The 27,534-nt window shown below is 39.2% G+C and overlaps 2 protein-coding genes across 5 annotated transcripts; one reads left to right on the top strand and one right to left on the bottom strand.

Annotated features, from left to right (window-relative positions):
* Nucleotides 1-120: 120 nt before the first annotated feature.
* Nucleotides 121-5,513, top strand: myl1 (myosin, light chain 1, alkali; skeletal, fast). Its single transcript, XM_031729211.2, has 6 exons — nt 121-347; nt 1,024-1,051; nt 2,701-2,844; nt 3,907-4,080; nt 4,181-4,258; nt 4,973-5,513. Exons 1-6 carry the CDS (start codon nt 219-221, stop codon nt 4,999-5,001), a joined length of 582 nt encoding a protein of 193 aa, XP_031585071.2. The 5' UTR covers nt 121-218; the 3' UTR covers nt 5,002-5,513.
* map2 (microtubule-associated protein 2) lies at nt 5,168-26,961 on the bottom strand. Of its 4 annotated transcripts, none has more exons than XM_039599558.1 (13): nt 26,349-26,961; nt 26,008-26,250; nt 25,589-25,726; nt 24,166-24,227; nt 22,985-23,116; nt 22,658-22,799; nt 22,181-22,237; nt 21,682-21,989; nt 14,005-14,097; nt 10,429-10,510; nt 9,483-9,493; nt 8,771-8,832; nt 7,318-7,449 (listed from the first exon to the last, which is right to left on the bottom strand). In XM_039599558.1, exons 1-12 carry the CDS (start codon nt 26,944-26,946, stop codon nt 8,803-8,805), a joined length of 1,896 nt encoding a protein of 631 aa, XP_039455492.1. In that variant the 5' UTR covers nt 26,947-26,961; the 3' UTR covers nt 7,318-7,449; nt 8,771-8,802. The 4 variants fall into 4 exon arrangements, 3 of the variants coding, with proteins under 3 accessions (XP_039455490.1, XP_031585072.2, XP_039455492.1); XR_005608530.1 differs by having other exon boundaries at nt 7,347-7,449; nt 8,720-8,832; XM_039599556.1 differs by lacking the exon at nt 9,483-9,493 and having other exon boundaries at nt 5,168-7,449.
* Nucleotides 26,962-27,534: the final 573 nt, after the last annotated feature.

Here is a 27,534-nt window from a genome sequence, read left to right as displayed (position 1 = left end):
AGAGAACCCCTTCACATACACACACCCCTCCCATCTGCTATCCAATCCTTACACGGGGATAGGGTTGACGGGTGGTCAAGAGGAAAAATAGTCACATATATATACGCCCCAACGGTGATTTCTTGCTCTGTGCTCAGTCTGTGCTACAGTCTTTGTGTGTCACCCGATCCGGGAATTGTCTGTGCTTCAGGGCCAAAGTAGTTCTACTATCAGCAAAAATGGCACCCAAGAAGGACGCTAAGGCTCCCGCAAAGAAAGCCGAACCTGCGCCCGCACCTGCACCAGCACCAGCGCCCGCGCCAGCCCCTGCTCCGGCAGCTCCCGCTATCGACCTTTCCGCCATCAAGGTACAATGACCTGTGAAGGCTTAACCAGATCTACACTGGGGAGGAATGGAGATGGGGTGCTGGATACCGAGGAAGGAAGAACTGGGATTTATCTCTCTCTCTCTCTCTCTCTACTCATAAAGTTGCATGACAGAAGTAGACGGATGCAGTGTTTTTGCTAAATGGAGAAAGAGTTTGGTGGAGTGGCGGGGCAGGGACAATCACCATTTATTACATTTTTATGAATGATTTGAATATCTATAAGCTTATATGCATTTCAGAGTCAGTGAGAGCAAATGCAGGTTGGCAGGACCACAGTCAAAGGTGTGCAGAGTATTGGAGAGAATGAGTGGGACCATGGATAGCGCACCATGTCCTAGATCTCTTAGACCACACCCTGGGCTCTCTGGATTGGACTATCAGAGTAGTGACTAATATGTGATGGCAATGCAGAGTGACACCAAATGTGGACATGTTAACGTAGCTAAAGATGGACCTACATATGTGGCATAATATGAAGCTAAATTTGGCAAAGAGACAGGTTTAGTTTAGATGTGATTGTTTAGGGCACAATAAATGGGAAGTGCCTGATCACGTTGTTTGAATACAAATGTGTGTGATGTTAATTACATGGCAAGTGATAACTTTTGCCTTTCCATGTTTTTTACTAAAATGTTGCTTTTATATTGGCTTGTAGGTGGAATTCAGCGCAGATCAGATTGAAGGTATGTAAAACTCAATCCACCACAGTTCTATACTGTTACATACAGTCCACAAAACTCAGCTGGCCCTCCGTCAGAGAAATCTGAAAATCTATCTTTATCATAAAATGTGACTTGCAAATTCCATCAATTTAACAACATACAGGGAGCAAAAGAGAAATAACAGAGTACAGCAATGTAAAAAAAAAACTACAATAGACATCATAACAGGTCTCAGCGTATTCATGACAGATGGACACCTCATTCATTTTTGTATTTTGAAATTTTGAAAACCATCAAATCCGTTCTGAAGCCCATTTGTGGCTAATGAAGCTCAGAAACACTTCATGCGTACAGTCAGTCTTAAGAAGACTTTTACGGTTTCAGAAGCTTTATTGATGCGCATGCTTGAATAAGAAACCACATATGTGGTTAAACATGTGGCTTCTTGTATGAAAATCACTGGCAACAAATGCATCAACTAACTGAACTCGTTAGTAAAAATAAATAGAACAACTGGTGTCAGGTTAAAAACACTCAGATTACATTTTAAAAAGCATTTTGATCACATCACAGTTTGGCTGTAAAGAGCATCATTTAATGACGAAAGGGTCGCATGTCACAAATCAAGCCAGCAAATCCCTGTGACCAGATATTAACTTTAGCTTGTTTACGAGCTTTTTAGAAGTCTGTGTCACTAGATCAGCGATAATTCATTGTGTTCCAAGAGCCAACAGCCCAAAAAAAACAAACCCCCCCAAAAAAACGAGATCAGATGATTTAAAGATTGCAGAAGGAAGCACAGTAAAATGACAGTGCAGTGTTTGACAGATAGAAACACCTGTGTGCTGTTGGTTGGAACCACATGACCAAACCTGAAGTCTGGCAGGCTGCTTGTTACACTGCAGTCAGCATTCCCTACTTTTACTCAGCTCACCCACAGAGGGCCTTGCCTTTAAAAGGAGGGGCTCATATTCTCAGCTATGTTTATCAATTCCAAGGTGGTCTTTTAAAAGAGCCCATTGCACCGCTGAGTGAGAGAGAAGGAGACAGCTGAGATGGAAATAGTATGAGGGGTGACGAGATCGGCAGGAGAGACTCTATTCAGCCAATAATACCACAACCTTTTGGGATGTCTTGCACTTGTTAGATATTTTCCTTGTCAGTTAGTAGCATAGCTGTCTCCACCTGCTGACAGGCACGCAACAGCTAAGGCTGAAATCTAAACTAGTGACTCAATTTTAAAAAAAAAAGCATTTACACAAACTATAATTTCAATCTTTGAAGTAAGATGTGTTATGTTTGCACATACATACAATCAGATGACAACGCACATCACATATATTAATGAGCAACTCTGCTAGCCTATAAAATAAACATCACAAGCTTCTTTTTATACAAACATAAATGCAAAAAATATTGCAATACCTATGTTTGTTTATGCAGTTAAATGTAAATGCGCTCTAAATGCAGTTCTTCAATCTTTAAATGAGTTTTTGTATTGTTGTAGTTTCTGTTTAATAAAAGAAATTCTACAGTTAGAAGGAATATAACAGAAATGTCTTACCGTCCACGATAAAGACTTAACAAACTATAATGATTATAAACTTTGAGATGAAATAAAAATGGATATTATGGATCATTAAGCTGGCAAAATCCTCTCTTGCTTGCAGACTACAGGGAGGCCTTCGGTCTGTTCGACAGGGTGGGTGACAACAAGGTGGCTTACAACCAGATTGCTGACATCATGCGCGCTCTGGGACAGAACCCCACCAACAAGGAGGTGAACAAACTGCTGGGAAACCCCTCTGCTGATGGTACAGTAATGACATTTAGTAACTGCTCCCTCACTTGATCACTTAAAGATTTGCTACAGATGATGTTAGGGAACATGAAATACATGACTAGATTCATTCTAATCCTAATAAAGATAGGTTAACAATTTGTTTTTTGTATGGATGTCAGTATGATGTGTTGTCATCACTGGGCTAAAACAGTGATTACTAACTGAGGCATAGTACAAAAGGCTAATTTGTCTAAACTGATGTTAATAATATGTGTGGTAAACATTAATGGATAGCTCTGGGGTTTTTGGTAAAATATGCAAAAGAGTTGTACAGTGCTGCTGTCAAACACAAACGATAGCAAGTGTTAGAGAGAAATTATCAGTAGCTGTTTTTTTGACTGGAAGCAGTCATGTTCAAAGAATTGAGAAATGATAGTCTGCTCATCAAAAGTTTCTTATATTGTGGACAGATCTGTGCCTTTGAGGAAATGGCATAATAAACTGTTTATGCTGCCAGCTAGTGGTCAACACTGTCATATTCATTCATAAACTTTCCCAAGCTGTCAAGTGTAGCACAGAGCTATGCAATACATGCTCACACTTGTCCACGTCTTGTATTTTTCAGTACAAAACGTAGCCTGTAGCTGATGTAATACTTTTTTGTTTGTTTTTAATCACACACACTTTGTCTTCTAAACTAACAGAAGAACTATATTATTATAGTGGTTAACATATTTGCCTAAGACGAGAAAGATCCCTGGTTCAAGACCAGGAGGAGACAAATCCCTGGAAGGGCATGTGGTATAAAAACTTATGCTAAATCCAATATGTGAATCTGCTATGGCAGCCCCTTGTGAATAAGGGAGCAACTGAAAGAAGACAGATGATGGTGTAGGTGCAGATTTGTGCAAACTCAAGACTGCAATCAAGATCAAAATGACAAATGACCTAATACATAAATAAACAAAGTAATAAATGTGCCTTAAAATAGAACCGCACTGTGCTCAATCATGAACCTGCTGAAGCTCTAGAACACTGAGCCTCCCTTTAGTGTCACCTCTAGATCCAACTTACTCTACCTCCTTTCATGCAGACATGGCCAACAAGAGAGTAGAGTTTGAGGGCTTCCTGCCCATGCTCCAGGCCATCATCAACAGCCCAAACAAGGCAGGATTTGAAGACTATGTTGAGGGTCTGCGCGTCTTCGACAAGGAGGGCAACGGCACAGTGATGGGTGCTGAGCTGCGTATTGTCCTGTCAACACTCGGTGAGTCAGCCTAGGATGCATTTCCTTCGATCTGTTCAGGTGCGTGCCCGAGTCACTTTGTGTGTTGTTAATATCAGATGTCCTCTGCCTCCCCCTGCAGGAGAGAAGATGACAGAGGCTGAGATTGACGCTCTCATGGCAGGACAAGAGGATGAGAACGGCTGTGTCAACTATGAGGGTGAGCCACACAGTCCAACAACAGCTACATAAAAACATGATGATACCATTACTGCTGCTGATAGTATTCACACTGTTCATAATAATTATTAATTCTATTATTATAGATTATTTTTATTTTATGTGAGAATTACTTTACAAGTTTTGCTTAATCCCATCTGTGAGAACCATTAGACTCCTTCTATCTTGGAGCTTCACATCCCTGATGATGTCGTTGCTTTTCTTTGATATTAATAGAAGTGTTGAATCCAGACTTTTTGGAGTTAACACACAGTATCTTAGCCTCTTCTGAGTCTCTTTTATAGCCTTAAAGAAGTGACTGTCAAACCTTTTCTAGTGTCATCTGTTCTCTAGACAAAAAATTGTAGCTTAATAGATGAAGCTATTATAGACAGTACAAACTCTCATACTTTAAATGCTGTGAATCACAGAAAACAATATCTTAGAAACAACCACAGCAGAGATAGTTTCTTACTTTGTGATTTGCTCATAAAATGTAAACATCAAAGAGCAAAGTGCTTTTCATCAGCAAAGAAAATGTAGTGAATGATGAGGGTGTTAACAGAGAAACTGCAGTGTCAGTATTCACATTTACTAAATTAAACGTATGTTTATTTCATGGAAGTTTGAGAATGTATTTTTCTTCCAGTTCACTCAGTTTTCCTCTTCTTTTCTTGTTTTTTTTCCGGTCTCCCGCCCCGGCATTCACCTGCAGCCTTCGTCAAGCACATCATGTCTGTGTAAGGACCCTGCCACCGTGGTGGTGAGCATCGTACATGTGCAGACCCCATGGTGTCGCTGCATTCGCTCGCTGCTTCCTGTACCATCTGTGGAAGCAGGGGGATCAAAGGACTATGAGATATCATTTCCTGAATCCTTGTTTTATTTTTTCAACATTTTCTTTTTCCTCTTTTGTCCAAACTGGTGCTTTTTATTTTCCTCTCTTCCTCCTCCTGTCACTTGGAAAGCTATCCTGATTACTCACGAGGTGCTTCTTTCGTTATCTTCACCAAAATCCCGCAGTGTCATTGGGGTTTATATTCGTCACAGAGGAACAGTGATGGATGGGAAGGCGGAATAACGATGACCATCCCTCCCCACTTACTGCCTGTCTGGCTCTCTATCTGCCAGTAAAGTGACTCGTTTGGCCCAGGACTGGCCATCAAAATGAATTCAATCCTCTTCCAATCTAACCCTCCCTAAGTCTTAACTTATTGTATCCTCTGCCATTTCACAATAAACTTTTCACACTCCCATTTAATTTCCCTCTTTTTGACTCCATGTGTTGTACGCTGATATTTGGACATTTATTTTAAGCCACATGTTTTCAAAAGGAAGTGGTTTGACATTTTGAATTTATATACGCGGTTCTTTTTCTGGTTAGCGGAAAAGAAAACAAGTACGTCACTTTTTTCCCATTTTTTGGTCGTTTTATTGTCATTAATTATTGTAACTGGTGTCATATCAACAAGAGAAAAACTGCGTACATCTACTTGACCTTTTAAATACATTTACAGTTGCTGTAGGTTGGAGTAGGAGGTGGGGAAGGGGCACACAGAGATGGGGAATGCAGAAAAAACACAGAAGCAAACAAACAGTTGCAGGTGAGGGCAGTAAGTAGTAGGCAGGAGGCAGGGCATACCACAAATGGTGTCTGAAAAAGAAACTAGATCACCCAAACACTTTTTTTTTTCCTAACAGACATAACAGGAGTTGACTGAGCTTTCTTTTATTTTTCTCCATTTAGAGTCTTTTTAACTTTTAGGATTTTTCAAAATATTTTTGTCCAATTTATTCTCCCACATATTGCAACAAAACATCCAGATACGGTAGCGTCCGCTGTAAAACAGCAGGGGACCTGCACCAAAAAGCACACGCACAGACAGATTTCAGAGTAGCTGCATCTTCTGCTAAATATCAGGTCGCAAATTGTAGCATCTCCTCTGTGGTTCCGGCAGTCCCGATGAGGGCAATGTCAGCCTATAATACTGGAGAAATGTCAGTACTGTTTATTCTTGTGAGCTGCGCCTGAACAGACTTTCCTTTTGAGGATGTTTGTCGAATGAGTGCCAGTGTTTAATACTGCTGTGATGTATGGACAGGCTTCTGCGTTGAACCGCTGAGCAGGTGCAAGTGTGTGATGCACTTTGACATGACTGAGATGCATTCTTTAGCAACACCAAATCAGCTGTCTGACACTGTCACCAAGCATTACACTGTAAACAACTATCAACTACAAAACATGAACTTGTTTAATTTTTATCCAATAAATGAGGAAATAACTTACTAAAATCCTTATTTTAAATTACAAAATAGCCTCTTTTAAGACTTGAATCCATACATGCTCGTGGTAACATGACCTAGTTGCTTGCATAAATGCAATTTTACAGATTTTCTAGCCATTTTGTCACTTCCTTTTAAAATGTTTTCAGGACATGTAGATGGCAAAGAACCTTTATTTTATACATGTTTCTATATATATTTGATAAATATATTATATATTGGATGACAAGAATGACTTGCAGTAAGGATGCGTGTTTTGATAGGGTGTCCATGCACGTTTACTGAACAAGAGCAATACGTGCGGTATGGTGTAGTGGTTGTCGCGTTATTTCTTATTCAAAGTAGAAAAAAGGCTGTTGCTTCTTCAACACTGATCCAAGACCAGTAAAGCCAATCTTTTGTCCCCACTATTTAGAGGATACAGCAAACTTTTCTTTGCAACATCATTCAAAACGAGGGAGATCGAAATCAATCAGAAATAACACGTTTGGGTTTAAAATAGACAGAAAACAGAATAAATAGGACCAAAGTACAGTAGCTCCTACTTTGAGTCTCTACTTAGAACCGGTTTAGCTGAGTAGTAGCGGTAATCAGTCAGCCTTAGGGTGGCAGGAGAGGACAGAAAAGTTTGAATGGATTAGGATGAGGACGTCTTGGGTGCAGAGCAGTGATCCAGAGATCCAGTGTTCACAAACCCTGCTTGGCCAGAGCTGCAGTGACATCCTCCGCCAAGGTTGCTAACTGTGGGGAATCCATCATGTTGAGACTCCCGGAGGATGATAGATGGCTTTCGCGGATGCGGTGGGGAGACACTGAGCCAGACAGACCAGGTGACTGGATGATGATCTCGGCTCCATGATCTACTCGGGCCTTGGCATTGTCCCGAAATGTCAACCTGTGGCTTTCAATCTGTTAAAGGCAGATGGTGTGATGTGAGAAGCGGATAGGAAAAAACAATGTCAGACATCATATGAATATGAATATTGATTTACTTTAGAAACAGCTTTAGAACAAGTGGAAAAACTCCCATGCCTCCAGAGGATTACTGATCACTTATTAAGAGCAGTCATGTATGGACTGATGTATATACTATACCTTTACTGCTAAAGGAATACAGCAAGTTTTTGGAAGATTGGCCTGGTGGAAACACTGTTTTGTAATAAGATTTCAACTTAATTGACTACAGAACTATGGAAACCAATAGTTAAGATGCACACACACAATGATGTGAGAGACTGATGGTCATACAGAAAATGATTATTTCAAGTTATTGCTACTACAGAAAAGTTTTCCAGGGCTCTGCAGTCATGTGAAAAACTAAGTACAACCCATGGTATCTTCTAGAACCACCTTTAGCAGTAATAATCTTAAGTAATAATTTTCTACACGACTTCCTCATTCTCTCACGTCATTGTGGAGGAATTTTGACCTACTCTTCTCTACGCTGCATCAGTTCATTGTGGTTTTTTCAGAGATTCTGTTACCGATTTTCTGGTTTTCTTGTTCTTAGTTTTTCACATGACTGCAGAGTCCTGGAAAACCTTTTTTCTGGTTTGTAATGCAACAAGATCGTTGTCTAGTTGCATTACCCAGTTTCAGCCAAGCTTTAACTGTCAGACAGATGGCCTCACATAGAGTACTTATACTGAGGAGTTCACGGTCGACCGACTGAGTGCAAGGTGCCCAAGTCCTGTGGCAAAAACAAACCCAAATCATCACACCACCATGCTTGACAATTGATATAAGGTGCTTGCGCTGATATGCTGTGCTTTGGTTTTGACTACATGGAACATTATACATTACAGTTAAACATCTAAATGATGTCTGATTGAAGTACACTGCTCTAGAAGTCTTGCAGGTTTAGATGCAGCCTGAGCTTGGTTGCTATGTTCTTTGTAGAGAAAAGCTTTCTCCTGACAACCTTCCAGACAAGATGTATCTGTGCAATCTTTTTCTAATTGTACTGTCATGAACATTGAGTCTGAGATGTAGGCCTTGGGCTTTTTTTGCAATTTCTCTGACTACTGCACAGCCTGAGATTGGGGTGAATGTCGAGTAAAAGAAGAGTAAAGGCTATTACTTATGAGAGCTTATATTTAAATTGATGAGTAGGACAATCTCTCAATAACTTGATGTTTTCCCTTAAATGGCTGATTAGAAGCATGGAGCTGACACTCACCGTGACGTGGCCTCCACCAGGAATGTGGTGAGCATTTTCCAGGGAACCCACCTTTGCTTGGGCTTTGTCTTTGAAGTCCAACTTCACAGTCTCGATACGCACATTACCACCTCCTGTTTAAAAGTAGAAGAAGTGTAAAAACTATTAAGTGATAATAGAGCTATATTCATTTTAAGTATTTATTTCAATTTTGAAATTGAAACAGCATCAAGAGAAAAACAAAATGTGAATACTTAGTCACCAAATATCCACCTAATATCTACTCAAGACTCACCCACCTTATTAAGAAGTTATTAAAGGTCAGATGAGAGAGTGAGGTTAAAAATTGTGCAGAGTTAAAGTATGAAACCCCAGTAGCTTCCCAATGAGAGTTTAGGAATAGACGAAAGACTGTAAAAAACATGGCAGAATGAACAGCAGGTGGCGCTGCAGGACAGTCCAATACTCTTTATGGGTAAATAAAAAGGGGATTCCATATTTCTGCAGGGGGCTTTGGTGCCAAAGTACTGGTAGTGCAACTAAATCTTTCCAGTTGGAAATTCGGAAAATGATTTAAAAGCCCAATTCAGATAAATATAAGCACAAGTTCTGTGCAGTTATCCGGAAGAATAAAAAAATAAAACTACTTTTCTGGCATCTAATAATTATGATTTAGATTTTAATTGTAGAGGTTTTAATATGACTGTCACAGAGCATCACACTGCCCAATAGCATCAGGGAATTTATTTTGCTGTATTAATGGAAATAAAATTTTCAAACTTACCAACAGCAACCCTAAAACCAATATGCAAGTTTTCTTTTAGTGCAAGTCCTATGGATTTAGGCACGTTAAGGCATTACTGTGAAGGCAATTTATTACTTTCCATTTCAGTGATTTGGATGAAAAAACATCAAATTGAATGTAAAACCCTCTCCAGGTTTGATCTAACCCAATTTATTAACATCATATCCCACACTCTAACACTCAAGGTATAAAGACAAATTTCAGCAATGCTGCCAGGAACCAAAACACCTCCTACATTCGGCCACCTGCAGACACATCTATCAGGCTGTCAGTTTACTGCTTGCTTCCACTGTTGTTGCGTATTTAGATACAGATTGGTCCTGGAGCTGCATCTGATTGACATGTTATTTCAGGAGTTAAGAAAAAAAAAAAGCCAAATGAATACATACATTTACATAGGGTTGCAAATTCTTTGTCTAACAAATACAAGAAAACAGGTCTTAGAACATCTAATCTGTGGAGCTCCCTGTCCCTTGGTCTTATCGTGTAATGATAAGACCAGGTGGAAGTGCACTGGGGTTTACCTGGCATTGTAAGCCAGCAGCATGAAACAGAGTTAGGTGATGAATGTTGAACTCAACACTGTTTACCTGTCTGGCTTGTCTGCTCTGCACTTCCTTATCTCACTAAAAGAAAGAATGGGAGCATGCAGTTCATCTTATCTACTCACAATTTTAGCTTCACATGCAGTCATACCTTGAGGCTTTCCAGTATAACCACAGTTTGAACTCAAAAGCTCATGAAATTTAGATAAATTGCTCAAGTGTCTCTAAGCAGTTCAACGGACTCCTGGACATCCCACATATAAAATTCATATTTTAAGGTAAGTGACTGCAGCAGCAACCTTCTGGTCACAGCACACTCACTGCACTGCAAAAATGCACTGCAGTGTTGTCCTCTTTATAGGGGAACTGCAAACCTTTACCTGGCCGATGATGGATGTTGTCTAGAGAGCCACACTTGGAGGTCACATGGCTCAAGTCAATCTTCTTGTTCTGTATTTGTACCTGGAAGGAACACAGTCAGGAAAAGGCAAGTTTAGAGCCCACAGTTCACAGTAAGGTAAGATCATCAGATCCCCTCTTGATTTATCAAGAGGAATACATCTGATCTAGATTGTACCTGTAACCGAAGCAACCTGTTTTTAAGTTGTAAGTACATCTTGAAAATAATTTGTCCCATTTAGAAAACTGAACAGATACACATAACAGTGAGAAGTGTAAGGCAAAGAGAGGGCAGGGACACACCGAGGAGGTCTGAGGAGCAACCCGCAGAGAAATGTGTAAGGAGTAAACTGATGAGACAGCAAACATAAAGCTTTAAACACAGCACGATGAACAAGGACAGATACACCACATCCTGAGATGAATCACTCAGACACGCCTGTGGTCAGCAACCTTTGCCATGTCGCTGATTTAGTACAAATGTCTTTTGTAACCAGTGATTTTGTGTCCCTTAATTTCAACCCTCTTTACAAGGCCCGAGACACAAAATGACAGAAAAAGTGAGATGACACATTGAAAGTCACATAAAAAAAACTCCACACCACAAGCACACAATACAGTATGCAGCCTTTACCTACAATATACCTTGTTGTGGCCTTATTGTTTTGTGAAGCTGTGGACTGATAAAGAACACCAAGTCTCTTACACATGCAACAGACTAGCAAAAGTATACCATATGAGTTTTAAAGAGAAGAGATTATAAGTGCTTTGTGTCAGCGTGGGTGAACATCAGGCTGCTGTTTGGCACATCGCTCCTGTAGTCATGTCACTTAGGCATCTGTTAACCCCACTGTTGATGTTTTTCATTTGTATGGTATGTGTTGATTTCTTACATAACAGTACCTTTTGCAAATGCAAATTCTTGACCTATTCATATAACTGAACATAAACCAGATACATGCATTTTTCTTCAGATGCACTTGATTGCTTATTTTATCATTTCTACTAAGAAGTGAAAACACCAATCAGACACAACATTAAAAACCATCTTTCTGAAGGTCTTTGTACAAAGCACCTTGGACCCATTAGGGCTTATGGAGGCCCTGTATGATGATGGTAGTGGGTCCTTTATGGTCCTTTGGTGTGCTGGAGTCTCTGTGGATCAAGTTTCTTCTGTGTGCTGTGGATCTTGCAGATCATCTTTTGGTCTCTTAAAGCCAAGGTTTTTGTGACCACCTTGGACTTTTGGTCTCATCATGAAAATGTTGTTAAAGTCATTGCAAGTGACCAATCACATTGTTGTGGCCTGGTGGCAATGCACATTGTTCTGGGTTAGGGAGGATTAGGCCAGGGTCCATTGATCCACTGCAAAGTACAGTTTTTGTTTTACGGCTTTTCCCAGTATGCCGTATTTGATTGGTCAGGTTATACATGTCAAAGTATCATTGATGAACACAAACACGACCCATCAGATCGTGCTGGTGGAGCACATTGGTCTGTCTTTAACAGTAAGAACCTTCATTAATTGCACATTTTTCAGAATAAGATTACTAAACAATTATAACACTTTTCGTAATAACACTGCGATACATGTTTTTTTATTTAAGCAATCAGTGGGTTTAATGTTGCGGATGATTGGTGTAGATTTTACAGATTAGCAGAGTAGTATGATATCCATTTTTAATTGTTTCTCAAAAGAGAACTGCGATAATTGAGTGTATGCATGCATAATCTGGAGAAATGACATTGTTTTCTTTATTTATATCAAATGTAATAAAGATGTTCTGACTAATAGTTAATTATGGCTCTAATTTTTTCAAACCTTTCCCTCAGTTTTCTAGTGAGTTTTTTTAAAGTCTAATTTATCAGAGGCATTACAACTGGTTCTTTCATACACTGACGGGAGCTGATGTAATCTCCAAATATAATAATTTGCAACAGAGGGAAGAGTAAAGAGCACTTCTCATGAAATTATGCACAGTTATATGCAACAATTTTTAGTAATGTTTGACTGCAATGGTAATCTGCAATTTAATGTCCTTACGTTCAGCAACTCAGCCATCCACCCCTCTCCAACTTGTGCTGGGCTTGTCCTAAAAATCTGCAGAAACTGTCAGTTGAGCGGCTGTGATTCAAAGTGACCAGTCTGCCTTTGTGCCATTCTTCACTTGATGTGTACTGACACTCTATTTGAGGCTCTCGAAACTAAGACGCTGCAATATATGAGCAAATGTGCTACCACGTGTCTCTTTAAGTTGACGTCGGATTTCTGCAGATAATTAAAGACGAGCGATTACACGTAAAATGTAAGAATACAGAATAATATACACAATGCCAACTCTGATTTCACTACTTTGAGGCCGCTATTGTAAAACTGGGCACAAAATAATAGCTATTTCTTGTTACACAACAGATAAATTTAATCACTACAGTCACCTGAACAGATAATATCTGCTGTGCCAAAAGCATTGACCTTATAAATGTTCCTGGCACTACTTTTTTCAGCTGCTGTAGCAACAATCAAATAAAAAGAGCTTTTATGGGAACAGATCATTCTGAGGGAAGTGATATAAAGTCAAGAGATAAGTTTTAACTGTCTCATTGTTATTAGGCTTGCGTAACTGTGCATTGTTAATGTGCATTAGTCAAATCAGAAACTGCAGATGGAGTGCACACTATACCTGCTGCCTTCAGATGGCTGTAATCAGTCTTAATCAAGTGCTTCATGCAGCGTGCTACCTGTTGTGGATGAGAGATGCTGGCAAGAGTTTTGCTAGCAATGAGTGGGCTAATTTTGTTAAGCACTAAGTCTACTTTCTCTTCTGTGTGTTTCTGCATATGAAGAAGAAAGCCTTTATTAGCTTTATTGTCATCGTACATAAAGAAAAATTCAATAAGATTTGACGAGCTTCTCTGTCCAGTAAAAAACACAATAAAGGATTAGAAAGCATTAAGCATAAAATGTGTAACAAACATGAATATGTACAAGCAGGAAGGATCTTTTGGTACCAGAAGCTTTCTGGGTTTATTTGTTTTGTTTTGGGACTTGTAGTCCAAGCAGGCTGTGTCTGCATGCAGTTACAAAGTCAAGATGGGGATCAAAAAGACATTGCATTTGGTGAAATGCAATACTGAAACCACTGGCTATCATCTGACGAAGACTTAGCTTTTTATTAGCTTTTTTTAAACATGCCCGCATTTGAAAAGGATATATTTTTTCTAATCTCCTGATATCTTGGCTACATCTTAAGGGCAATATTGGCTACTACCCTTAGAATCTAAGTCAGCAGACTAGCCGAATGTCAGGTTCTGGAGGCAGACACGTTCAGCCCTTGGTATCATTACTTGCAGGACACAAACCACTGGTGGAGAATAATGCGAAGATGCAGAGCAGTCTGGTAAGAGCACCGCAAATGAATGAGTGACCAAACAATAAACTGAAAAACAGTAAGGCAAAATGAAAATACAGGAAAACACAGAGGAAACACAGCACAGCATGGCACATAAATAATACCAACAACAACACTGACACAATGGGCTTGCAGCACAAGACTCACGTTTCCACCTCCTGCCGAGTAGCCACGCCTGTCCAAGGACCCACACCTAGACTGAACATGGCTATAGTCCAGTTTAACACTGGGGATGAGAACCTGCAGGGTGGAGGTGAGGAATGAGGTGGGAAAACGCTTGGGCTTAAGTCCCTTAAACACTTTGTATACTCCCACTGTTTAAATAGATGTCTGACTCTGTTTGGTGGTACAATTGGACTAGTGGTTTCCCTGTTGCCCAGGACAAACATCACTCAACTGATACGATCACTTTAAGCTCAGAGGAAAAGACAATTTGATCTGACTACATGTCTCATGGCGTGAGCTTTGACAGTCTGTGAGCCTGGGTTATGTACCAAAATGCAACAACTGATGAACCTTTAGAAGCTAAAAACACAAACTGAAAGTTCTTTGATTTGAGGCCACTACTTTAGGGATTGGGGATGATGAATATGTGAGTGTGCTGTGACGTGTGCTGACTCTCTGTAGCTGCAAGGAGAAAAAGCAGGAGTGAGATGCAGACAAAGCAGAGTTGGAACAGTACTGAAACAACAAATAAATAGCTTCATTTTTACACGACAGCACAGCAAAAGCAATGGGGGTTTACACCAGATAAAAAAATGACAGTGCATACACTTCTTACACATTTTGTGAATTAGAAAAGATGAGGACAACGGAGACTTTCGGGTATGTGGCCTCTGAACTGTTTTCCTTTTCCTTCACCGCTTAATGAAACACAAGCAGTGCTTTCAAATATATGCACATCTGTTCAAAGAATATGGGAGACATTCAGTCCCAGTTCAAAACATTGCTGGAACAATGCTAATGTGCCGATGGGCTCAAGGCAACCAGAGGCAATAAAGAACATATAAAGTATATCTCATTTAAGGGGTATTTATGATTCGGGGGATCAGACATCCTTTCTTATGCTATATTGAGAATTTCTTTAATATGCAACAGACATATACAAAGAGGAAGTGTTTTCATTCAGTTCTCAAGTAGCACAAGGTTTTCTGCTGTTACTTCCCTTCAGACATCGGGTATGCGCAAGCGGTCTCATTAAACAGCTCCTGTGACCTATAAATGGACATCGAACCATAATTTTCTACCCACTGCTAGTAAAATGTTACACTATCAATAACATTTTAATAGCTAAATAAAACAGATAATTTATTTCCCTTCTTTAAAAGAGGAATTATTTTTGTCTTTCTTCTTAATGCAACCTAAACACAACGTAGCAAACTAAATGAATAATGAGAGCAGATTATTCACGCTTGTAACACCACAGAATATCCACAAGATATGCAAACCTTGCCTTGCCACAAAGCGCCATCACTATAGCATAGCATGTGACCTATTGTATCTCATGTAACCTAGAATTGTGGGATAAACTAGAGTGAGGAAACAAGCATTTTATGTACCCTCAGAAGGAAATAAATGGAGGAAAAAGGGGAAAAAATAAGCAAGAAGAGGATAGAAAGAAAAAGAGCACTCAAGTATGTGTACTAACACAACTAGTGGGAAATTTCTGGGGAAGGAAAAACACATTTAATCTATTGTCGACTCACTATTATTTGTATTATTCTATACGAAATGTAAGACTAGACCTAATACACACAATAGTACGGGATTAAATGTCAAACTAATCACACATGACAGAGATTTTGTGGGGTAAAGTGCTAAAGAAAAGTTAGGCTACAGTATTTATATGGATCCAACAGGACTGCATGTTCAAATATATTTTAGCAGTTTAGATAAGGCTATGGTCAACTGAGTGGATCTTTCTCTTAACCATCAGGTCATTTTTGTGCTAGACAGTCGGCTAAATATTAGAAATAAGTCAGAAGCATGCATCCTCCTTGTTATGTTGTTGTTGGTCGTTCACAATGCCAGTAATATATAACCTATAATACATTTGTCAGCCCTTGAACTATAGGTGAAAAGAGACAACTGTATCTAAAATTAAAAAGCGAGAGCCAAACTACAGTGAAAAGGGGGGTAAAATACAAACTAGCTCACTTCGATACTATTAACCTACCCATATACTGCACAACACAACAAGAAGCAACATGTTGTACACTACCTAAAGAGATACGAATCAAAATATTTATTGGGAATTGGACTAACTAGGATTATATAAGGCATTCACCCATCCTCTTAATGAGGAAGGCAAAGCTTGAAGGGTACATACATTGGCTCCACGAGGAGAGTGCTTCAGATTATCCTTGGAGCTGCACTTTGACAGTGATGGGCTGAAGTCCTGCCTCTTGTTTAAAATATGAATCTATGGAAACATGCAGAGATATATGGACCTCTTAAATGGTAGATAGGAATGACTGTGCATTATCTTAGTATGCTTGATCGCACTGTCTAATACTCTACGGACTACAGGATACTGATGATCAGCATACTGAAAAGAGTGTCAGTGCACACATTTCTATTGTTTTGGAGCATGATTAATACTTTAAAGAATGAGAAATCACAAGGTTGTGTTTTCTTTAACTGTTTTCTGTACCTCTTGCATTCATGTTGAAACAAATACAGTTTTTCAATTTTCTTCCCATGAATCATCAATCTGCCAACCAGAGTATTTGTTTGAGTTCTCTTTATGCAAAGTCTCAAGCCAACCCACATTTCTATAAATTTTCTTTCACTTTGAAGCCAGACTTTCTTGTAATGGTCCTGCGCAATAGTTCACCAGGCTTTCCAGAGATCTTTCATAGTTTTAATAAATAATTTCAGCATAAATAAGGCACCTAACTCAAGAGATGGACCCAGGTATTATCGACAAATAACAGACAACTTTCAAAGAATAAATACATAAATGAATTGATAAAATAAATACATTAATGAAATTGTATCTTTAGGTTCTTTCTTACTAGCAGGTTTTCACAAAAACACATCTCAGCATGGTGTGTAGTGTGTTCTTAAAAAAAATTGAGGAAACTGCACAAGAAGAAGACTATTTGAACACATGAACAGTATCAGAAAGTCAAAATTCCATCATAAACCTGACACATGACCCGAGAGATTCATCTGGTCTTTCAGTTGATCCGTCTACTGTTTACCTATTACTTATAAGAATTGGTCTCAATGAAAGGTTTGTTGCCAAGAAGCCATTCGTAAGGAAGAAAATAACAAACACGATGAACCTACTGACTATTGGTTCAAATAGTCAGTAGGTACAATAGTGAGTGTCTATAGCAATCTCTAAAAATTCTTGGAGGCTTGTAGCGTTTTGATCCACAATGCCATAGCATCTGGAAAGCAATTGGCAATGGCTTTCTTATCCAAAATGAAAATGATCCCAAACACACTGCCAATGCAATAAAAGCATAACCAAATAGAAAAACACACAATGGAACTCTATCAGTCGGGGATTGGCCTCCCCAGAGTCCAGACCTCAACTTTATTGAAGCAATGTAGCAACATCTTGACAGAGATTAGAGCAAAAGGCAGCCAACATCCAAAGAAGAGCTTTGACTGTTCTTCAAGAAGCCTGGAGAACTATTCCTGAACACTACTGAAAGAAAGGTTGCCTTAGAGTTCAGGCTGTGTTGAAGTATAAAGGTGGGCATACTAAATGTTGACTTAGAATTGTACAAACTCAGTTTTTGTTTTTTATACCATATGTTTGCACACATTTCAATAAATCATTGTACATATTTCCCAAATGAGGGGTGGCTTAAGACTTTTCCTCAGTACTGTACAATTTCAACATGACGATCACTAAGATATTAAGAAAAAAAAGAAAAACACTGCCTTTTGATTTTTTGATGTGATTGGTTCCATCCTATGTAAAGCAGCTACGCAAACATCTTCTGCTGCTGCTCTGTGAGGTGGACTTTCTTCAGCACTTTAAAATTCAATAATCAATCAAAAGACAAAAGGCAGCGGCCACGTAATAATTAATTGGCTCTAAAATAGTTTTTTGTATTGTTAATATTAATGGCTCATTTGAATTTAAATTTAATCAATCAAATTACCTTTTCAAGATATTAATGAGTAAAATTACACATAGTAAATGCTTTCTTTTTAATTATTCCACTGGGACAAAGGTTTCCAGACTTTTTATTCAAAGTGCTATAATTAAAAGTGATAAGGTATACCAGCAGGTCCTGCGTCCAGGTCACGCTGTGTACCGCAGACAGACACAGAGTAACAGAGATGAGGCGCAGCACTGACTTCCAGATCAAAGAGGCCCTGCGTTTGGCCTCTGTTGGCCCATTTGGGTCCTTCTGTTTCTATGAGGACAGTCATTAGACAGGTCAGTAGCTGAGTAGAGGCTTGCTATATTGCTATGGGCTGGGGGAGGCTCACTACAGGAGCTGCTTATAGTAAGACTATTTGGATCTTTGAGGGTGCTGTGAATAATAAAAAACAGGTGAGGAGTACACAACCATCATGTCACGTAACTACTGTCTATAAACATTAGCAACACTATAAATGCTGTCACACTAGTTTGGCTTTTTAATTTTCATTAAGTTTAAAAAAGAGGTAAAATTATACACTATCTATAATTTTTTTACTACTTCAATGGTACAATAGTGACACTAGAGGACCATTTCAACAATGAATGTTTATAACACTGTACTGTAATAAAGGCTCCAGTTAAATAAATACTTTAATACATCATCTGTTTCATTCATATGTCCTAAAGTTTTTTATTTGTATTTCCATTTTTCTCTTATAATTAACACTCAATAATATTCTCAAGTTATTTGCTTTTGTTAAAACAACCTTTGAGACATAAACAGGAGCATTAACGCAAGTGTTTTTGTAAAAACATGGACTTCGATACCTCTTCAGTTCAACTTCATCAGAAGAAAAAACTATGGCCTTAGTGGTACCGTTAAATTTAACTATGTCAGCTTGAGACAGAGCACAATTTAGGGAAATAGAAAAAGAATAAAGAACAAAAGACTACAGTTAAATGTTATGAAGGTAATCTAGACACATATTCAATGCCTACAATACCCACCCACATCTATTAAAGATCATTATATATGATAATTATTTACCAAGCTTCTCACTATATAGCAGCCAAGGCAGGTAAGCAGGTAAGAAAATAAATGGATGGATGGATATGTAATTGTATTATTATAAATGCTTCTGTTAATATGCATCAAGGTGTCTGTTAAATCTAAACTAAAATGTGAAGACTAAAACAATTTGACCGATATGTCAGTAGGCCCGACATACAGCCCGAAATTATAGAAAGTATCACTCTTTATAACTGCTGATAAATTAACATTTTAAAAAACAGAGATGAGACAGGAGAAATATCCTTTAACTATGTTATGGGTGTTGATGGTCCAAAGTTTGTCCACCAGTGCGCACTCTGCAACTTCAAGATCTCAGCTGATCTGATCAGAGTCGAGCAGAGCGTTGAGTAATCCATGATTTGCTGTGATAATAAAACAATGACAAATAACTAGACAAAACAAATGTTTTGTGTGGCTAAAAGAAATGTTAAAGAACATATATATATTAGCTTTTTAAATCACCAAATATCAGTACTGATATCAGTAATTATATTCAGTTTCATTTATGGGCATAAACATAGACCTCTGAACCTCAACAACTTATCAAACTACCATTGAAGACGAATAACGTTTCAGTTGGTCAGCACATAGCCCTGCACTGCATTAATCTATGCTGATTCCAAAAAGAAAAGACTCTGTCTGAAGGCACCATGCTCCTGTGTGAAACAAACACCTGTAATCAGAAGGAACAACTACACAATAAGCAGAAGAATTCCCATTAAGGATCAGATATCTGTGCAAATTCAACAGATGCATTTGATAAATAGCCGGGTCTATCTAACAGGGAGATAACCCCCTAGTCAATGTATCTGCTATCTGTGTTACAGATAAGAAATACACAAAAGCATGAAGTATTCAAAATCACACACAAGCAAACTAACACACAGTGGAGCAAAATCCACACTGAAATATTGGCCAAGCACTTCCACATCCACAGCTAAAATTTCTTCCAATCTGGAATGAGTGATATGACTGTATAATTGAGTATTCACATTGCAAGCACTGATGAAGCTATGATTATGAATAACACTTTGACAAAGCATAAACAGTAATGCTGTACACATGCTAACCCCCCCCCTCCACAGAAATTCAAGCGTGTTTCTCCTGCAGATGACAGGCCGGCGTTTGGAACATGATCGCTGAACTGCTGTCTTTGCTTTACAGAGCCAGGAGGAACGCTTACGGGACACTACTGCTCAGAGTTCAGACTCTCGCTCAGGTGTCAGAGTCATGTCATTTTCTGTTTACTGAAATCTCTAGATGGAGAACTGTTTGGTGGTGAAAAATCACAGGTAAAAATAAAGCTGACATAGCATAAGCTAGGATTTACTGCTTTAAAAATGTAAAAATTGTAAAAAAAAAAAATTGTATATATACACATTTTGAAATCATTCTTTAGACCTTTATCTCAGTGTTTATCTTTGGGATAAACTCACAATCAATCACAACAATGTTAAAATGACTTTTTAACCTGCCATCAGGTGGCAGTCTATATTAGTCTATATTAAACTCAGAGAAAAAGAGCCTCGGTCTACTGTGTTGATGGCAACAGATATATCAAACTGCTTTCATCCATCAGACACAGAGCAACATTTACAGCTCTTGAAGACAAATTTTCTGGAATCTGATTAACGCAAGCTTACTTTTACTTGCACTGACAGCAGAAAGAATGTATGCAAGCTCACTTGCTATAAACTGATATCTGAACTAATGCTTCACATAGAGACAACTGAGGAAGACAGCCACAAAATCAGACAGGGAACTGAAAATATCTAGAAATGGTAAAGAACTGCTAAACTGCTGTAGGTCTTGATTCACCATATAAATAGTTTAGATGATAAATCATATGTCCAGTAAGTTTATATATCATTAAAATCAACATTATAAGTTGAAGTACATTTTAGAATAGTCTATCAGGTAAAGGAAAAGTTTACGCTACACTTTACATTGTATACATTGTAAATTTAACCAATGGACACGTGTAATTAAGTGTGATTTTCCTTTTTTCTTATACAAAACATCATTATGTAATATTTTGAACTCTTTTTTTACGATGATGGACAGGCAAGATTATTCACGAGCTAGCAGCAGGTAAGGGAAACTAAAAGACTTTTAGCGAGGACCTAGAGACAGGAGGAAACATGTAAAATAAGCATCTTAAAGCAGAAGAAAAAGACAGAAGATGTTAGACAAAACCTAATAATAGTATTTATAAGAGGAATGGTAAAACAGACCTTATCACAGATCAGTGGTCTGTAAATATATTGTACAGATTTTTCTTGCAGATCCATATGAAACAGTTATCTGACTCAATTTTTTCTTCCTATTGAACTTTTTGTTGTTGCTTTATGGTTCAAAGGTCAAATCCTGGGTAAAATCTGCTAGGAGGCAAGCATTAAGTTTCTTTGCATGCTCAGTATATCTACCTGTATATACCTAATATACTTTTTATTTCTATTACATGTAACTTACTGAAACAAAAATAAAATACATGGCAGCTTCTGTCTCTGAGATCAGTGCAGAAGGGAGAGATAGGAAAAAAGGAAACTACAATAAGCAGTAAAAACAAATGTGAAGATGGAAGAAAATTAGCAAGCAGTTAAAAAAAGCTGCAGATTTCTGGACAAAGTAAAAGTGTTACCTGTCCTCCTTTAGGCTGATACTTGATGTTCTCTGTGGAGCCAATCTTAGACTTGACATTCTTGAAGTCAGGGAGTGGCTGGTTGATAATACGGAGCTGCTTGGGTGTGGTTGCAGGTGACTTGGGTGGGGTACGGACCACAGCCACCTTCCTCTCCTGACAAATCAGACTGAGGGAGCGTGGGGTCCCGGGGGTCCTTGAAGATGATGAGTAACTGGGAGGAGTTCCTGGGGTGATTGCTGTTGAGCCAGGGGTGCGTGGGGTGGAGTGGCCACTGCGAGCTGAACGAGAGCGCACTGATTCTGTAACTGGTAAGGAGACACATACAGGTGACGGAGGTGGAGGTGAAGACAAGCTGCAATTCCTTTTATTCCAAATATTTTGAGTCCAAAGCACAAAATTACAATATGGTCTTAACTTAAATCTAGAAATAGTAGAAATGAGTTAATCCGCCAAGGTAACAGTTTTCAGTATCAATAGACATCTAGTCTGTAATTACCTGTCATGCTAGGAGCTCGCCCTGTCCTGTGCTCTGCCCTCATCTCAGTGCGAAATGCTGGAGAAAGGGAAAAATCAAAAGTTTTGGATTTAGTGATGGGGAATGAAGAAGAAAAAGAGGAGTTTTAGTGCTCGCTAATAGTCCAACATAACATTTTGGCTTTGTAATAAAAGTAAATTAAGTATCAATATAAAAAAACAATGTTAAAGATGCCAGAAGACAGACAGAAATAGAGCGAGTATGCAAAAATCACTCATTAGCAGATGTCAGCTGGGACTTCTTAAAATAATCAAGCATAAGACCTTATGAGTGTGCTTTTCACTTTCTAGAAATATTTTTCTAAAATTGATCAACAGCAGTAAAGACTGAATTAGTAGCATTTGTCACCGCCTGGAGGCTATTAAGAGTTTAGTTTTAGACAACCTAACGTAAACTAAATGCTGATACTTTGTACAGTTTAGGGGAACTGGACCCTACATGTGGGCCTGCGAGGAGCCGTAGAGCCAGAGCTAGTGATAGAGGTAGAGCTCTCTTCATGGTCATGGGGCCCACGGCGACTCATAAATGAGGTGTGGCGTGGCACTGAAGACCTCTTCTCTGGGCTCCATGACCCACCATCCTGTTAGAAAACATACAGGGAGTGCATTGTTAGGCCAGTCAGGCAGACTGTGGTTTATCTTTTTAATTCAATGTGAAACAACAGATATCGTATGCAAGCAATATTACAAAATGAAAGCAAATAATATTCATGTATGAAATTTCCAGGACTTGTGCAGGAACCCTGTCACTCTTCCATCCACCTACCTTAGCTATTTGTTTCTGTAATTCTGTGGAGCCCCGAGGCTCTGCTGAGGATGGACGAGGTCTATCTAACGAGGCAGCCGCTCTGGATATGAAGGTGGGGATCTTTGTAAACGGTAAATGATGGGCATGGCACTGAGATGGTACAACAAAGAGGTGTGGTTGGTGAGGCACATGGAAACAAAATAAAGAACACAGGATGACAAAAAGTGGTGAAAATACCACTGCTACAACATGCATCATGAATGCACATGATCTCATGAATCATGTGGAACAATCTACTATGTAATCTATTAAAGCAGCTCCTCTTGCACATTCATTTTAGTAAGAAACTGAAAACTCATGGGACACGAAAATATCAAACAAATAAACAAAACTTAAGAAGGTGAGGGATACTCTTCATCATGCCCATGCAACAGAAACAGGCTACACTGCAGAGCATGGTATTAGAAGGCGCTTTCAGTGTGCTGTGATGACATGACATTTAGGAAATATAGAAACCATGTTCTTTTAGACACAATAACTGTCATTACCATGGCGGAGGAGTGAAATGGAGTCACGACCACAGGCACTGGAGAAATGTCACAGGTTGGTTCAACACCCACTCAGCAAAATAAACACTCCAAATGCGTCTGTCTTTACTACTTGTGCAAAAACCCATTAAAACACGCCAAGAAGAGGAAACATTTTACAAAATGTAACCACCATTAATATATTTTCTTCATGAAATATGAACAAAAACCTAATGCAACACTGTTTTCCATGCCTGTGTTAGTGTGTAGATGGAAGGACAAAGCATTTGCTTTATCTGGATGTGATGTGTTATTCTCTTTTGAGATTTTTTTTTTGACTCAGCAAGTCACCCTAGGAAATAACATCATTTTAATGACTCTACTGATAATTGTTTTTTCCAAATTAACGAGATGCTTTTTGTTTCAGATTCTGCAGAAGGCAAGTTGTGTATTAGTGGTTTCATATTAATAGCAAAAAAGCAAAAGTTTCAAATCCGTTGCACCAAAAAACAGGTTCTGCCTGTTTCTGGTGTTCAGTATCCATTGAGTTGCTCTATGCCTTTAATTTAATTTTTCATTCATGCTGACTGCCAGCAGAGTTTTCTTGGAATCTCTCTCCATGTTTTTTGTGCCAGAGGTCGTGCCATTGTTAGGTTTGTTGAGTATACTTACCGATGCTCTGTCACGAGACTGTCTGGCAACGCTGAGAGGCTGACGACTGTCAGGTAGGACCTCTGAGGGACGGAGACAGACAGACAGAGAAGTTCAGGGAAACAAAAATATTTCAGAAGAATTCGTGCGTTAACCTTCGTACATTGAAGGAGAAGGAGTTAGGGCTCTCTAAATGCCCTACTTTGGAGGATTATCCCCATATTTATATCCTTGCAAGAATATGTTCCCATTACATAAAATGTAAAAATTACAGACATCCAACTTTGCATTCTTAAATGTGGCATGGTAAGCGATATGCCAAATTCAATGTTCTATAGGAGCTGGATGTTTCTCTCTTGACAGCTTTGTTCTGCAAAGATTTGGCAAGATATCACACAGAATGGGGGATTTTGTATTATGTAAGGCAACCTTGGAAAAAAAAAATCTAATTGGGGCATTGCAGCAGTATACTGAGCATTCCTCATCACTGACACAGAATTCAGTCCGTCAGGGGAAAATGGAGAGCAAACTGCCTCTGGGTCAGAGCAGCATTAGCAAATCTAGTAATAAGTTAAAGGGTGGCTGTCACTTAGCAAAGTCTGTCTACCAACCGGAAGGTCAGTGGTTCAATCTCTGGTACCTCTGGTCTTCATATTGACGTGTCCTTGGGCAAGATCCTGAGGCCCCCATATTCCCCCGATGCATTGACCGTAGTGACGGTGTGTGTGTGTAATACATAGAAAATGCTTCAAGGCATAGACTATATTAAAGTAGCTTGTAGTAAAAAGTGCTTTCAGTACTCAGAGTGGAAAAGTGCTTTTAGCACCACGGTGAAGATACCACAGGTTGGAAATAGCTAAACTGGATATGTAGTTTAAAAGACCATCGAGGTTGTGAAGGTCTATAGTTTCTTTACCGACAAGATTCATTATTGTGACAAGTCAGCTGGACACCAGCAGCTGACAGAGAACCTAGATACAAACTGCAAAAAATGATTTTGTGAAGGAACGATGCATTCATAAAGAATAACATCTTTATGAATGTGTTAGGAATTAAAGTCTTATTTAAGTTAACAATACTGTAGTTAAGAGGAAGTGTGCTGTGCCTTCTTAGACACATGTATATATGAGCATAGGTCTGAGCACAAACAAATGCTTAAAACAGAGAACACAAGTGAAACAGTACTTGTTAGCTCGGAGAACGAACAAAAAACACAAAAAAAGCAAAAAATACACAAATGAATCCAAAGAAAATATTAATGAAAGTCAATCTTTATTATGATGAAACACAAAATAAATGCATTTGAAAACAAACGACTAATAAAACTAATAAAATTAAACAACCAATAAAACAAAAATGAAGTGGAGGCGAGACAGGGAATGCTGTTGTGGTGACTGTCCTGCAGCAAGCACCAGCTGTGTGACAGACCAAGGCAACGTGTCACCTGTGGTTATCCTCCTGGGGCAGGAGTGGTGCTGGATAGGACGGGTCTGGCGGACTGCTGCTTTCCCTGCAGTCCTCTTGGAGGGGGATTGAGTCCGAGTCTCCATTTTTTTGGCAAGGTCAGCCTTCTTTATCACTGCTGCATTATCAGAGAAAACAGGACCAGTGACAACAGCAGAGGAGTGCAACCACAGACAGAGACAGTCATGTTATAATATGGAAAACACCACAGAAAGCCTGTGTATGGTTCATGCATACTGAATATTAGCTATCTTTTCAATAAGAAAGCCTGTATACAAAACAGCCAGATGCACATATGCTGTGTTTGAGGAGCAGCTGACGTGAACATTATTTAACAATGATTATTGCTTCAATTATTGACATTATTTTAAATACGACAAAAAATAAAATTACAATAACCTTTTTTCTTCTTGAGTTCCTCTTTGGGGATGTAGGCAGGTTCTTTGCGGGTAGGTTTGCGTTCTGGAGTCGAGATTCGTCCCTTAGGCCGCCCCCCCTTAGTCTTGGCTTTAACAGGCTTTTCCTGTTTCTCTGTCTTCCGCTGTTGTGCTAGTTTGTTCTGGACCACAGCAGGTTTTTTGACCGGACTAAACATCTTGGGCAAAGGCTCAGTGTGCTCTGTTACCATACTCTTATCGTCATCTGCAGTGTGGAAAAATAGGGCATGAGACATTATTCAGTTTGTGTATTTGAAGCTGACAAGAGCGAATAAAAAGAAGAAACAAAAAAGGTCATCTCACCTTGAGTGTCAACCCAGGAGCTGTCCAGAATGGAGTCATCCATTGTGGTTTCATCTCTATCATAGCTTTCTGTTGGTCCTTCTGTTTCTATGGTCTGAGCCTCCCTCTCGGGGGAGCCGGGAATTTCAGGAACATCTCCCATTTCCTCTAAACTGGCAGCCTCTATGTCCGCTTCCTGAGCCAGCTCCACAGACTCTTCTTCTTCCTCCTCTTCTTCTTCTTCTTCTTTCTGGGCAGCAACGCAAACTGCTTCAGCCTCAGGTGGGGCAGAGAAACGAACGCTGTGGCCCGGCTCTTCGGCTTCATCAATGGTTTGAACCACAGTAATGAAATCGTCTTCAACTGTCACCACAGATTCAATGGCAGCATGAGCCTCGGGTATTTCCTTTGTCACGTCGCCTTTGTCCTTCAGCTTCTCAGCCTCAGCAGGCTTTATTGCATCAGCTTCTTTTTGTCTTGCATCCACTTCAGGCTGGTCTGCAACTTTTGTGTTCATCTCTTCCTCCTTCTCACGCTCTTCCTTCTCTTTCAGCTGCCTTTCTATAGTTTCTTTCTCTTCCTTCTCTCTCAACTCCTTCTCTATCCTTTCTTTTTCCATCCTTTCTTTCCTTTCTCTCTCCTCTTGTTCCATCTTTTCCCTCTCTTCTCTTTCTTTTCTCTCCCTTTCTTCCTTTTCCTTCTTTTCTCTCTCCGCTCTCTCTTGCTTTTCTTTCAACTCCTTTTCTTCTTTCTCTTTCTTTTCTTTCAATTCCCTCTCCTCTTTCTCTTTCTGCTCTTTTTCTTGTTTTTCTTTCAACTCCTGCTCCTCTTTCTCTTTCTTCTCTTTCTCTTGCTTTTCTTTCAACTCCTGCTCCTCTTTCTCTTTCTTCTCTTTCTCTTGCTTTTCTTTCAACTCCTTTTCCTCTTTCTCTTTCTTTTCTTTCAACTCCCTCTCCTCTCTCTCTCGCTGCTCTCTTTCTTGCTTTTCTTTCAACTCTCGCTCCTCTTTCTCTTTCTGCTCTCTTTCTGTCTTTTCTTTCAACTCCCTCTCTTCTTTCTCTTTCTGCTCTTTCTCCAATTTCTCCCTCATTTCCTGCTCTTTCTCCTTCCTTTCTGTTTCTTCCTTCAATATCCTCTCTGCCTCTTCTTTCTCTCTCCTTTTCTGCTCTTCTCTCTCTTTCATTTCTTGTTCTTTCTTTTCTGCCTC

Source organism: Oreochromis aureus, linkage group 16 (assembly GCF_013358895.1).
Source record: "Oreochromis aureus strain Israel breed Guangdong linkage group 16, ZZ_aureus, whole genome shotgun sequence".
NCBI classification, from domain to species: domain Eukaryota; kingdom Metazoa; phylum Chordata; class Actinopteri; order Cichliformes; family Cichlidae; genus Oreochromis; species Oreochromis aureus.
Note: the sequence above shows the minus strand (reverse complement) of the source record. Positions and strands in the feature narration are given on the sequence as shown.

Excerpts from the sequence above, each read along its gene's own strand:
- myl1 (XM_031729211.2), top strand. The coding sequence starts at position 219 with ATGGCACCCAAGAAGGACGCTAAGGCTCCCGCAAAGAAAGCCGAACCT. Across the intron at positions 348-1,023 it reads TCGACCTTTCCGCCATCAAG|GTGGAATTCAGCGCAGATCA; the intron begins GTACAATGACCT and ends ATTGGCTTGTAG. Across the intron at positions 1,052-2,700 it reads CAGCGCAGATCAGATTGAAG|ACTACAGGGAGGCCTTCGGT; the intron begins GTATGTAAAACT and ends TCTTGCTTGCAG.
- map2 (XM_039599556.1), bottom strand. The coding sequence starts at position 26,946 with ATGGAAAAAGAAAGGATAGAGAAGGAGTTGAGAGAGAAGGAAGAGAAA. Across the intron at positions 25,727-26,007 it reads GGAACTCAAGAAGAAAAAAG|CAGTGATAAAGAAGGCTGAC; the intron begins GTTATTGTAATT and ends CTGATAATGCAG. Across the intron at positions 24,228-25,588 it reads CCCCAGGAGGATAACCACAG|AGGTCCTACCTGACAGTCGT; the intron begins GTGACACGTTGC and ends TCCGTCCCTCAG.